Source organism: Mirounga angustirostris, unplaced genomic scaffold (genome assembly GCF_029215605.1).
Source record: "Mirounga angustirostris isolate CCGP_5_RB_7025 unplaced genomic scaffold, mMirAng1.0.hap1 SCAF_9, whole genome shotgun sequence".
Taxonomy (NCBI): domain Eukaryota; kingdom Metazoa; phylum Chordata; class Mammalia; order Carnivora; family Phocidae; genus Mirounga; species Mirounga angustirostris.
In genome coordinates, this window is record NW_026991717.1 from 61161609 (window position 1) to 61174832 (window position 13224).

The following is a 13224-nucleotide window of genomic DNA, read 5'->3' on the forward strand; positions in this document are numbered from 1 at the left end:
TTGGAATCAAATTCCTCTTCCCCTGAACATGGGCTGGATCCAGGGACTTTTAACAGAATGTAGCAGAAGTGATGCTGCATTACTTTTATTTGTAACAGCTTTATTGAGATGTAACTCACATTCATACAGTTCACCCACTTAAAGCATACAATTCAACTTTTGGGGATATATTACATTACCATTTTTTAAATTGTGGCCAAAAATATATAATACATAAAACTTGCCATTTAAACCATTTTAAAGTGTACAACTCAGTGGCATTAATTACATTCAGAATGTATTATAAGGATTACCACTAGCTATTTCCAAAACTTTAATATCACCCCAGACTGAAACTTTTAACTATTAAGCCATAACTTTCCATTGCCCATCCCATCCTCCAGCCTCTGCTAACAGCTAATCCACTTTTTGTCTCTTATGAATTTGCCTATTGTAGGTACTTCATGTAAGTGGAATGATGTAGTATTGGTCCTTTTGTGTCTGGCTTATTTCATTTTGTATAATGCTTTTAAGGTTCATTCATGTTGCAGCCTGTATCTGAATGTCATTCCTTGTTATAACTGAATAATATTCCATTTTATGTATTTAACACATTTTGTTGATCCACTCATCTTTGATGGGTACTTTGCTTGTTTCCATCTTTTGGCTATTGTGAATAGTGCTGCAATGATCATTGGCATCCAAGTATCCAAGCATCCAATTTTAGTGGAATTGCTGGGTGTATTAGGGTTCTGCAGAGGAACAGAATTAATAGGATGTGCTTTGTATGTGTATATTTATACGTATATATATAGAGAGAATGATTTTAAGAACTGGTTCATGTGATTGTTCGGGCTAGCAACTCAATTCCACAAGGCAGGCTGGCAGACCAAGGACGCAGGGAAGGTGCCGCTTGAGTATGAAGGCAGTCTGGAGACAGATTCCTTTCTCTTCAGAGGACCTCAGTCCTTTTCTCTTAAGGTTTTCAACTGACTGGATGAAGCCCACCCACATTATTGAGTGTAATCTGCTTTACTCAAAGTCTATTGATGTAACTAATAGTACTGACAGTATAATGTCATCTTAAAAAATAACTTCACAGTGACATCTAGACTAGTGCTTAACCAGATGTCTGGATACCATGACCTTGGCAAGCTGACACATAAAATCCTATGTTTAGCTTTTTGACGAAATGCGAAACTGTTTCCAGAGCAGCTCAACTACTTTATGTTCCCACCAGCAGATAATAAGGTTCCAATTTCTCCACATCCTCACCAACCTTTATTATTTTCTATTTTTAAAAAACTTTTGCTGTCCTAAGGGGTATCTCATGTGGTTTTAATTTTCCTTTTCCTAACAACTAATGATGTTGAACAACTTTTCATGTGCTTATTAATCCATTCGTATATCTTTAGAGAACTGTCTGTTCAACTCTCTGACCATTTTAGAATTATTTTTTTGTTGTTGTTGTAGAGTTGTATGGGTTCTTATTTATTCTGGATACTAGGCCCTCATCAAATGTATGATTTGCAAATATTTTCTCCCATCCTGTTTATTGCCTTTTCCCATTCTTGATAATATTCTTTGATGCACAAAAGTTTTTAATTTTAATTAAGCTGAACTTATTTTTCTTTCTGTTGCTCATGATTTTGGTGACTTTTCTAAGTATCTGTTGCCAAATCCAAGGTCATGATGATTTAACCTGTTTTCTTCTAAGAGTTTCATGGCTTTAGCTCTTATATTTATGTTGCTGATCCACTTTGAATTTTTCTTATATGGTGTTAGGTAGGGTTCCAACTTCATTTTTTGCTGGTGGCTATCCAGTTGTCCCAGTACCATGTGTTTAAGAGACTATTCTTTCCCCATTAAATGGTCTTGAACCTTTGTTGAAATCAATTGGCCAGGGATGTATAGGTTTATTTTTGGACTCTCAATTCTCTTTCTTTGGTCTACATGTCTATCCTTATGCCAGTACCACACTGTTTGGATTACTTTAACTTTATTATAAGTTCTGAAATTGGGAAGTATGAGTCTTCCAACCTTTTTTTTCCCAGGATTGTTTGGCTATTCAGGGCCCCTTGCAATTCCATACGAATTTGAAGATCAGCTCTTTCACTTCTTCAAAAAATGACCACTGGAATTTTGGTAAGGATTGCAGTGAATCTATAGATTGCTTTTGGTAGTACTGTCATCTTGACAATATTATGACTTCTAATCCATGAATATGGGATGTCTTTCCATTTATTTAGGACTTCTTTAATTTCTTTCAGGAATGTTTTATAGTTTTTAGTGTATAAGTCTTTCACCTCCTTGGTTAAATATATTCCTAGGTAGTTTATTTATTTATTATTTTTTAAAGATTTTATTTATTTTTTTTGATAGAGACACAGCGAGAGAGGGAACACAAGCAGGGGGAGTGGGAGAGGGAGAAGTAGGCTTCCCGCGGAGCAGGGAGCCCGATGCAGGGCTCGGTCCCAGGACCCTAGGATCATGACCTGAGCTGAAGGCAGACGCGTAGCGACTGAGCCACCCAGGTGCCCCCTCCTAGGTAGTTTATTCTTTTGGATGTTATTATAAATGGAATTGTTTTCTCAATTTCTTTTTTAGATTGTTCACTGCTGGTGTACAGAAACACAACTGATTTTGTGTGTTGGTTATATACCCTGCAACTTTGGTGAATTTATTTATTAGCTCTGGTAGTTTTTTGTGGATTCTTTGGGATTTTCTAACATGTTGGATCACATCATCTGTGAATAGAAATAACTTTACTTCTTCCTTTCCAATTTGGAGGCCTTTTATTTCTTTTTCTTGCCTAACTTCTCTGGCTGGAACTTCCAGTACAATGTTCAGGAGGAGTGGTGAAAGTGGGCAGCCTTGTCTTGTTTCTGATCTTAAGGGAAAGCTTGCAGTCTTTCACCCCTGAACAGGGTGTTAACTGTGGATTTTTCATAAATGCCTTTTATCATATTGAGGAAGCTTCCTTCTATTCCTAGCCTTCTGAGAGTTTTTATCATGAAATAGTGTTGGATTTTGTCAAATGCTTTTTCTGCATCAACAGAGATGATCTTTTACATCTTTTAAAGATAAAATGCTTTAGTGCTAAAGCCAGTGGTATATTTCAGTGGAGAAGAGAACACAGAAAAGTTCAAGTTGGGACACTGATTATCTGAGATAAAGGCAGAGAAAGCCCAGGGCTTAAAGGCTCCAAGGAAAGCAGATGGAGAATAAATATTAGGGATTACAGAGTGGAGAGTTCTAGCCCCAGTATAAAATTTTACCAAGCTGAATGGGATGAAGGTGGGAGGAGAATGCCTGCTTCTTGAAAAGCATATAAATTCTATATGATGTGCAATAAATATTAACTTACAGTGATGATACATGCGATAGAGGAAATGTAGTAGAAGAAGAGGCTGACACTTCCACAAGTACCTGTAAGGTATGAGTACTGCTTGAAAACGTCAGAAGGCGTAGGTCCTGTCAGCAGAAAAACATCAATGATTCCACTCTCTGACATCCAGTGCACATCAGTTCGACATCTGACCTTTTGTTTAGCTGCAACAGGGCCCATCTGGGTCTGTGTGTACTAGAAAAAAGAATGGAATGAAGTTCTGAAAAATTTCCCTCTAACCTACAGTATATAAGTCTCATCCATATGTAGCTAACAGGTACATATTATTAGCTTTTACTGATTATACTGCAAAGACTTTGGTGGCAGAGAATTGTCACTACAACGCCCAGAGCTATGACTACATTGGTTTTGTTTCTTTCTTTTTTTTTTTTAAAGATTTTATTTATTTATTTGACAGAGAGAAACACAGCGAGAGAGGGAACACAAGCAGGGGGAGTGGGAGAGGGAGAAGCAGGCTTCCCGCCGAGCAGGGAGCCTGATGCGGGGCTCGATCCCAGGACCCTGGGATCATGACCTGAGCCGAAGGCAGACGCGTTATTAACGACTGAGCCACCCAGGCGCCCCACATTGGTTTTGTTTCTTAACGTACATATGACATGCAGCCATGATCCATAAGCTCACCTTTACTGCAGGCTCTGTATTGATCTCCACCAGTGTTTCAGAAGCATTGAACCAAAAAATGCCTAGAGTCCTGCCAAGTTTGTGGGCCAGGAGATAAGGCACTGAACCATAAATGCCTATTTTGTCATGTATTTTATATCCATAGACATCCAGGTTATAAAGACGGTAAGCATCGCCATCACTGAGACACACAAAGATGGACTATCATCAGTTACAATCACAAATATATTATTAATGAATAGTATAGCTCCATTCTCCCCTGCAAACACTTGAGTCCTATGCATTTTTCAAGGCTCAACTCTTAGCACTTCCCTAATCCAACCACGGTTAATACGATTCTCCTCCTTTGATTCTTTTGGCATCCCCTCCTGTGACAATTGGCATGCATGGTCTCATATCTTAGATATCTTTTCTGAGGATTTCTTGTGAGGTGAGGACTGTTTCCCGTGAATTCTCCACAATAACAAGTGCACAGTAGATATAACTGGCAAACTTTGTATTTCTCTGCTGCTAAAACAAAATGACCAATAGTGTCCTAACGCTTCTGCAGTGCTGAGTAGGGAAAGATGGGGAACTGAATTGGGGTGGGGAGTCCAAAGCTTGGCTTGGTGTGTGAGCAGCACAGTTTCTGATTCACTTGTTACTACACCCACCTGTTGACCTGTTGTGTAAACAGCATCTGAACCCAGCGAATTGATCAGACTCTGTTTCTCTTTGGTTTGGCTTCCTCTTAGTCTGATGCCTCTGGCATTTACTTGTCAATAGTGTTAGTTTGAAATTATCTCTCTGAAGGAATCAAAGGTGACATGAGATGCCACACTTTTCCATTCTCTGATCATTGTCCTTTTTTGGTAAAAGCCTTTTTCTAGGTCAGTGATTTTCACAGTTTATTCTCCCAGGTTCCACAGAGAGGCCTTGAGGGGTGAAAGCAAAACCCGGGGAGGTAGTGTGATGAAGCTCTCTCCCCTACTTCAACCACAATAGTTCCATATTTTTACTTCCTCTGTAGATTTTAGGTTCAACATTACAGTTTTTATAATTCTCAACTTTTTGCCAAAAAAAAAAAAAAGATAAAAATTGAAAACCACTGCTCTTAAAGTTCTTAAAGATCTACAAGCATTATCAAGGAGGAAAAGGCTAGGCACATACTGGCCCAGGCTCGGAAAGCTCACATATTTTCCCTTCAAAGTTTTCCAGTCCAGAAACCAGAGTATCCTATAAGAATTTTTGTTTTCACTTTACCTCGTATTTTTAAGTTGGTGTGATTCTGCATGTTGCGGGATCCCATAGAGATGCTCAAATCCATGCAAGGAGAAATCCAAACCAATGGAGGCAGGACCTGAAGGGACAAGGATACTGAGTTTTGCTTCTCCGTGGGACAATCAATTAAGGAGACTTACTTGCCTATGAGTGTAGCATGATGACTAGACTAGGGATCTAGAGACCTGAACTTGCCCTGATCAGTCAGTAAATCACGTGTGTGCCTTTTCTGTTAGATGTTACATTCAGGTACTGTGGGGATACAAACATGCTCAAGGCAAAGTTCTGGTCACTTATTAGTGTTTCCTTAGCTATGTGCTGAAGCTCTCTGTGTCCTCATTTATAGTAAATCTTTTCTATCTGTAAAATATGGCTATGAAGCTTTAGATTTTTTTTCTAATCTAAATTTTCCTAAAATGTATCACATGCTTCTTTACATTAGCAAACAAAGGATACTGAGCAATTTTAATCTTCACTAGATAGAAGACTGGGTGTCTTCTTATGATCATTTATTCTTACTGCATACAGGGACTATAATGTCAAGGGCATCAGAGAGAGCTTTCCTGGCTCCTCAAAATACCCCTTCCCTGTGATTGTAGATATGTAAGTTTTTTAAAACTAGAGACAAACTCCTTTATTTGACCATTATTTTAGAGATATGGGAAAAATGCAAGTAACTAGGAGAAATAACAGACTTAAATTTACTCTTAGGTAAAAGTATTTGACATGAAATGGTCCTTATTTAAAGGAATTTATGGAAAGGGGATGCTATAGAGAAGGTCAAATAGATTTATGATGTTACAGAAAGGAAAGCCTGATGGCCCCCCTACTTAAACATTTTGGACATGTTGTCAGTCCTGATAATTATGCTAGGCTATAGATATAGATGCTAGAACAGAAAATCTCAAGGTGTTAGGGAAGACCTGTTATCCTACTGGTAGGAGGGAGGAGGAGAGTATTTTTCCAACTCTATAAGCCCCAAGTATCTGAACTGTATATCCTAAAGAGACAAACTCCACCCCCGACACCCACTATCACTGTCTAGTGAGAAATGTCACAGATGGGCATGTGATACTCATGTGAATGATGGGGAGGCCTGGAAAAGGTTGAGAACCAATGGCTTGCAATGTTGGAGCTAATGAGCTCTAGAACTTCATTTCTCATCACTTGACTCTCATAAAAATAGAATGTGGTATTTGTGGCTGTCTGATATACTGAGTAGTACCAGCAGTGTGCTGTCCTAGGCCCCTAACATGAGACCATCAACTCCATGAGGCCTGTACTTCTCTTACATACCCCACAAAAGGTACACATTCACTATTTCTCTGTTGCAGTGCATTAGTGAAGAACAGAAGACCCAAATCTGAGATTTCTGTTCCCCTTACAGAAATCACTTATTTGGGTGGAAGGTTGAAGAGACTTTAGATAGCGATATTTAGCCATTTTGGCAGGTTCTCCTTTAATACTACACCAATTTCAATTTTACCATTAACTTTGACATCCACAAATTTTCCGAATTTCTCCTCCCACAGGCCCAGATCCTCTTGGTCTTCCTGATGGCACAAAAAAAGGAGCAAATTGAGTTTATACACTGCAACAAATGTGGTTACCACAATAGCATATTTTATTTGGATTGTTAAAAAATCAGACTGAGAAAATGAGTATCTTTTAAAAGACCTGTTTGTGATGTCAGTATATTTAACAAATTTGATCTGTGTTTTATATAAATGCTAGTAGTCATCCTCCTTATGAACTGCAGCTGACATGAATGTAATTTTTTATCGTGGTAGAATAGACATAAAATTTACAATTTTAACTATTTATTTTCCACTTTAACGATTTTATTTATTTTTTTATTTTAAGTAACCTCTACACCCAACGTGGGGCTTGAACTCATGACCCTGAGATGAGGAGTCACATACTCTCCTGAGCCAGCCAGGGACCCCACCACCATTTTTTTCATTTTTACCAGGTTAAAATGACATTAAGTACATTCACACTGTTGTGCAACTATCATCCATCTCCAGAACTTTTATATCTTCCCCAACTGAATCTCCATACCCATTAAACAATAACTCCCCATACTGTCCTTCCCCAGCTTGTGACAACAGCCATTCTACTTCTTGTCTGTATGAATCTGACTACTGCAAATACCACATATAACTATAATCATGTAGTACCTGTCCTTTTGTAACTGGCTTATTTCACCTAGTATAATATCTTCAAGATTCATCCATTTTGTAGCATGTGTCAGAATTTCCTTCCTTTTTAAGGTCGAATGATAGTCCACTGTATGTATATACCACATTTTGTGTGTGCATTCATTTGTCAGTGACTCTTGGGTTCTGGACTGCTTTCACGTTTTGGCTACTGTGAATGATGCTGCTAAGAACACAAGCATACAAATATTTGTTTGAGTTCCTGCTTTCCCTTTCGGATATATACCCGTAAGTGAAATTGCTGGACCATATTGTAATTCTATGTTGAATTTTCTGAGGAACTGCCTCACCATTTGATATAAGTATCTTTACACAGTCCAAAATGATGTGAAAACACTTTGAAAAATGCAGTCTTTACAAAAGTCAGATTTTTAAAATTCTTTTTTTTTCTTGTAAACATGTGAGGCAAAATAATTAGAATCAAATAATTTGGGTAAAAAGCAGACATTTTGGATGAGATGGGTACTTCCCCACCCTGCTTCAGTTAGCCAAACTACATGAGAAGTCAAGACTGCTCAGGTTCACAATCTTTTGATGTAGAGCTAATGAATTTTCTTGGCTTTACAAGTTTCCTTTCTTGGCTTTACAAGTTTCATTCTTCCTCTCTGGTAGAATGAAAAAGTCTTCTAGAAATTGTGTGCGTGTGTGTGTGTGTGTGAAATGCATGTTTCTTTTAAAAAATGAGCCCCATGCCCATTTCCAGGTGGTTTCTTCATAATTATAAGCTTCTGTAAAGTAAGCCTCTATGTGAATGTGTGTTTAAATCGCAACTGCATTCTTAATGTAGGGACTACTATCCTTGGGTCTGTGGATGGGCTTTAGAGTTTGTGAACTCCTTCAAACAGTATGAAAATTTTGTTGTACAGAGGTGGTTCATAACTTTCATCAGATTCTTGCAAGGACATCTATGACACAAAACCACTATCTAAGCTATCTAAATCTTTTTTTTATTTTGAAGATTTTATTTATTTATTTGACAGAGAGAGAGACAATGAGAGAGGGAACACAGGCAAGGGGAGTGGCAGTGGGAGAGGGAGAAGCAGGCTTCCCGCCAAGCAAGGAACCCGATGCGGGGCTTGATCCAGGACTCTGGGATCATGACCTGAGCTGAAGGCAGACGCCTAAAAACTGAGCCACCCAGGCGCCCCCTATCTAAGCTATCTAATTAGAGGTCTCCCCAAAGCTGACTGGACATGTTGTCACAAAACTGTGTAAAGCTATGTCTTAGTTGTCCTTCTCGATTTGAAAATGGGAGAAATATTCTCTCTCATATTCATCAGCATGGGTCAGTTTTCAAGAGGAAGAAGCATGTCCTTACTGCACTGGAAATATTTTTCACCATTCCTGGTGGCCATACCTACTGTCAGGGATCCTTCAAAGATGCATGTGGCTTTGGATGAAGAGAAGATTTCTGGAATGCCCATTTTCCATAATTCAGCTAAAATAATCTTTTAAAAACAGACAGCAGACCACATATCTCTGCTGCTTAGAACCTTTCCAGGGTTTTCCTTTGCCCTTAAAGTCCAAAAAGGTTAACAAGACATAGAAGAATGCCAGCTCCATGGTAATGAGGGACTTTGATTTATTCAATGATACATCACCAATTCCTTGAACAGTGCCTGGCATATAGGAAATACTCAACAAATGTTTGTTGAATGCAAGAATTATTACAAGACTTTCCACAGAATTGCCCTGCCTATCTCTCTGGCCTTGTTATACAGCATCTTTACCTTTGTTTTTCTTTATCCTACTAAAAAGTATATATATATTTTAAAATGTCCTCAAATGTGCTCCTTCCTACCTCAAGGTCTTTGAATATGAAATTCCCTCTATTGGAATATTCTTTTCCCACCTTTTGACTAGCTAATGTATCCCCATGCATCAGTTTCAGTTGGAAAATCATTTCCTTCAGGAGGTCTATCTTGACCCTCATCTTGGTCAAGTTCCTTGTTATATTCTCCTATAGCACTCTTTTTAACACTCCTCATGCTTGTACTTGGTCAGTGTCCATCTTTCCTATTAGATTCTAAGATTCATGAGGACAGGCTGGGATTTGTTTTACTCACTGCTGATTCTCCATGCCTAGCATAATTTTTTCAGCTGGCACAAAAGCAGGCACTCAGGAATTACCTGTTTTATGAATGAATGAATGAATGAATGAATGAATACATGAATAGACAAATGAATGAAAGAATGAAATGACAAGGTGAGCAAAAGAGATAGGTAGTCCCATTTATATGCAGTAGAGTATTTATCAAGTACCCATCTGTGAGAGGAAGGGAAGAACAGAACCATTATATTCCACATCATGGTAATGATGGTGAAAGAGATTTAAAAAAAGCTAAATTGCTCAATCTAGATTACCTGAGAAGCGTCCACTGATGTGTCCTTCTTATTTTCTTTGGCAGCTCTGTTTCAATATAAATAACGTTGTTTCACTCATGGGAAGACTGACAGAATTTTGTTCAATGATAAAGATTTTAATTTCCAAATTTTGAGACCCCATAAACTATATCTTTTAACTTATTAAAAATAATGTCATTACAAACATAAGTTTATGAAATTGAACATTTATGATGAACATTAATCCAATAGCTTGATTTGTTAAAATGTAAATATATTTGAATTTTCTTGTTTACCCTTAAAAAATTTTATCAGTTTTATTATACATGTAATACATAATCCATCAATGAAACAAAACATAAGCAAGCAAGGTAGAACACAGCTGCCCTCACCCAATTTTACCTTAGTACAGAGCAACATAATGCACTGTCTTCCAAAATGATTGTTGACAACTTATTCTATCATGTACAGTTGGATTTGAGGGCTCATTTCTCCCCATTCTTAACAATACTGGATGTTATACACTTCTAAAATCTTTGACAATCTAAAATTTTAGAAAAGACTTTCCTGCCTCCTGACAGTGTTCTGATGGAGTCTCAAAAGTTTTTACTTTAGCTGCCCTATCAATGCATTGATTAGCATGGATTTTGTAAAATAGGATTTTAAAAACTGGAATGTAATTTGTTAAAGAGAAAAAAACTCATTTTCTCAAACAAAAAATTTTTTTTAGAAAAGACAATACATTTCAATTTGAATTTCTTTCATTAAAGCTGTAAACTACCTTTTTATACATTAAATGGTATTTCTATTTCTTCTGTGAATTGTCTATTCGCATTATATGTTAATTTTTTAGTGTAAAATAAAGTATGGATATGGATGGGTATATAATGTAAGTTCAGAGGTTAAAGAGTAATATAAAGTTAACTGTGAACCCACATAAGCCACAAAGATGACTTGTTCCTTAGGAGTTCCTGTGAGCCTCTTCTCAAATGTATCATCTACCTCCTCCCCTGACCCTTCAGAGGTAACCACTTTACTCAATTTTGTGTGAAACCATTCCCTTGCTGTTCTTTATAGCATTCCCACAAGTGTATGAGTCCTCCAACATGTATTTGGTTTTGCCTTCAAAATTTTTTTTATACAAATAGAAATGTACTGTAACATACTTTTTTCACTATTTTTTATTTTGCAATTTATTTTTTAATTTGCAATTTCCTAATGATATATGATGTTGAACATCTTTTCATGTGCTTACTTGCCATCTGTATATCTTTTTTGGTAAGGTGTCTGTTCAGCTCTTTGGCACACTTTAAAGTTCGGTGTTCATTTTCTTATTGTTGAATTTTAAGAGTTCTTTGTATATGTTGGGTAATAGTCCTTTATCTGATGCATCTTTTGCAAATATTTCTTCCAAGTCTGTGGCTTGTCTTCTCATTTTCTTGACTTTGTTTTTCACAAAGCACTAGTTTTTAATTTTAACGAAGCCCAATTTATCAGTTATTTCTTTCATGGATCATGCCTTTGGTGGTGTATTAAAAAATCATCACCATAACCAAGGTCATCTAGGTTTTCTTCTATGTTATCTTCTAGGAATTTTATAGTTTTGTATTTTACATTTAGATCTATGACCCATTTTGAGTTCATTTTTGTGAAGGGTATAAGGTCTATGCCTAGATTCATTTTTTTAAAATTTTTTATTGTTAATCACTATACATTACATCATTAGTTTTTGATGTAGTGTTCCATGATTCATTGTTTGTGCATAACACCCAGTGCTCCATGCAGAACGTGCCCTCTTTAATACGCATCACCAGGCTAACCCATCCTCCCACCCCCCTCCCCTCTAGAACCCTCAGTTTGTTTTTCAGAGTCCATCGTCTCTCATGGTTCGTCTCCCCCTCCGTTCCCCCCCTTCATTCTTCCCCTCCTGCTATCTTTTTTTTTTCTTAACATATATTGCATTATTTGTTTCAGAGGTACAGATCTGTAATTCAACAGTCTTGCACAATTTACAGTGCTCACCATAGCACATACCCTCCTCAATGTCTATCACCCAGCCACCCCATCCCTCCCAACCCCCACTCCAGCAACCCTCAGTTTGTTTCCTGAGATTAAGAATTCCTCATATCAGTGAGGTCATATGATACATGTGTTTCTCTGATTGACTTATTTAACTCAGCATAACACCCTCCAGTTCCATCCACGTCGTTGCAAATGGCAACATCTCATTCCTTTTGATGGCTGCATAATATTCCATTGTGTATATATACCACATCTTCTTTATCCATTCATCTGTTGATGGACATCTTGGCTCTTTCCATAGTTTGGCTATTGTGGACATTAGACTCATTTTTGAAATATATTTTTTATTCAGGTAAAATTTACAATGTCTTATTAGTTTCAGGTGTACAGTATAATATTTCAACACTTCTATACATTACTCAGTGCTCATCATGGTAAGTGTACTCCTAATCCCCTTCACCTATTTTACCCATCCCCATTCCCACCTCTCTTCTGGCAACCACCAGCTTACTCTCTATATTTAAGAGTCCGGGGTTGTTTTTTGTTTGTTTGTTTCTTTTAATTTGTTCATTTGTTTTGTTTCTTATATTCCACATATGAGCGAAATTATTAGGTATTTGTCTTTCTCACACTGACTTATTTCACTTAGCATTATATCTTCTAGATCCATCCATATTGCTGCAAATGGCAAGATTTCATTCTTTTTTATGGCTGAGTAATAATTCCATTGTGTATGTGTGTGTGTGTGTGGTGTGTACATACACACACACACACACACATATACCACATCTTCTTTAACCATTCATCTATGGATGGACACTTGGGTTGCTTTCATATCTTGGCTATTGTAAATAAGGCTGCAGTAAACATAGGGGTGCACATATCTTTTTGAAATAGTATTTTGTTTTCTTTAGGTAAATACCAGTAGCCAACACTATTTATTGAAGATACTGTCTTCTCAGGAACTGTATGTTCCTGTTTCCTTTGTTGAAGATTAATTACCTGTATATGCATGGACTTATTTCTGGACTCTATTCTGTTCCACTGATCTATGTTTTTGTTTTTGTGCCAATACCATACTGTTTTGATTACTATAGCTTTGTAGTATACTTTGAAATCAAGGGACATGATACCTCTAGCTTTGTTCTTTCTCAAGATTGCTTTGGCTATTTGGAGTATTTTGTGGCTCTATACATATTTTAAGATTATTTGTTCTATTTCTGAGAAAAATTTCATTGGTATCTTGATTGCATTCAATCTATAGACTACTTTGGGTGGTATGGATATTTTAACAATATTAATTCTTCCAATTCATGAGCACAGTGTATCTTTCCATTTATTTGTACTGTCTTCAGTTTCTTTCATCATTGT

General features: G+C 37.1%; 1 protein-coding gene across 12 annotated transcripts in view; it reads right to left on the bottom strand.

Annotated features, from left to right (window-relative positions):
- The window catches only part of GANC (glucosidase alpha, neutral C), a 72244-nt gene that overhangs the window by 33821 nt on the left and 25199 nt on the right, over nucleotides 1-13224 (bottom strand). For all 12 annotated transcript variants that reach the window (XM_064570596.1, XM_045900277.3, XM_045900278.3 and 9 more), the window contains 5 exons: nucleotides 9853-9898; nucleotides 6756-6822; nucleotides 5252-5348; nucleotides 4010-4190; nucleotides 3409-3562 (listed from right to left, as the gene is read on the bottom strand). In XM_064570596.1, the coding sequence (XP_064426666.1) occupies nucleotides 3409-3562; nucleotides 4010-4190; nucleotides 5252-5348; nucleotides 6756-6822; nucleotides 9853-9898 (545 nt within the window). The remainder of the gene's footprint in view (nucleotides 1-3408; nucleotides 3563-4009; nucleotides 4191-5251; nucleotides 5349-6755; nucleotides 6823-9852; nucleotides 9899-13224) is intronic.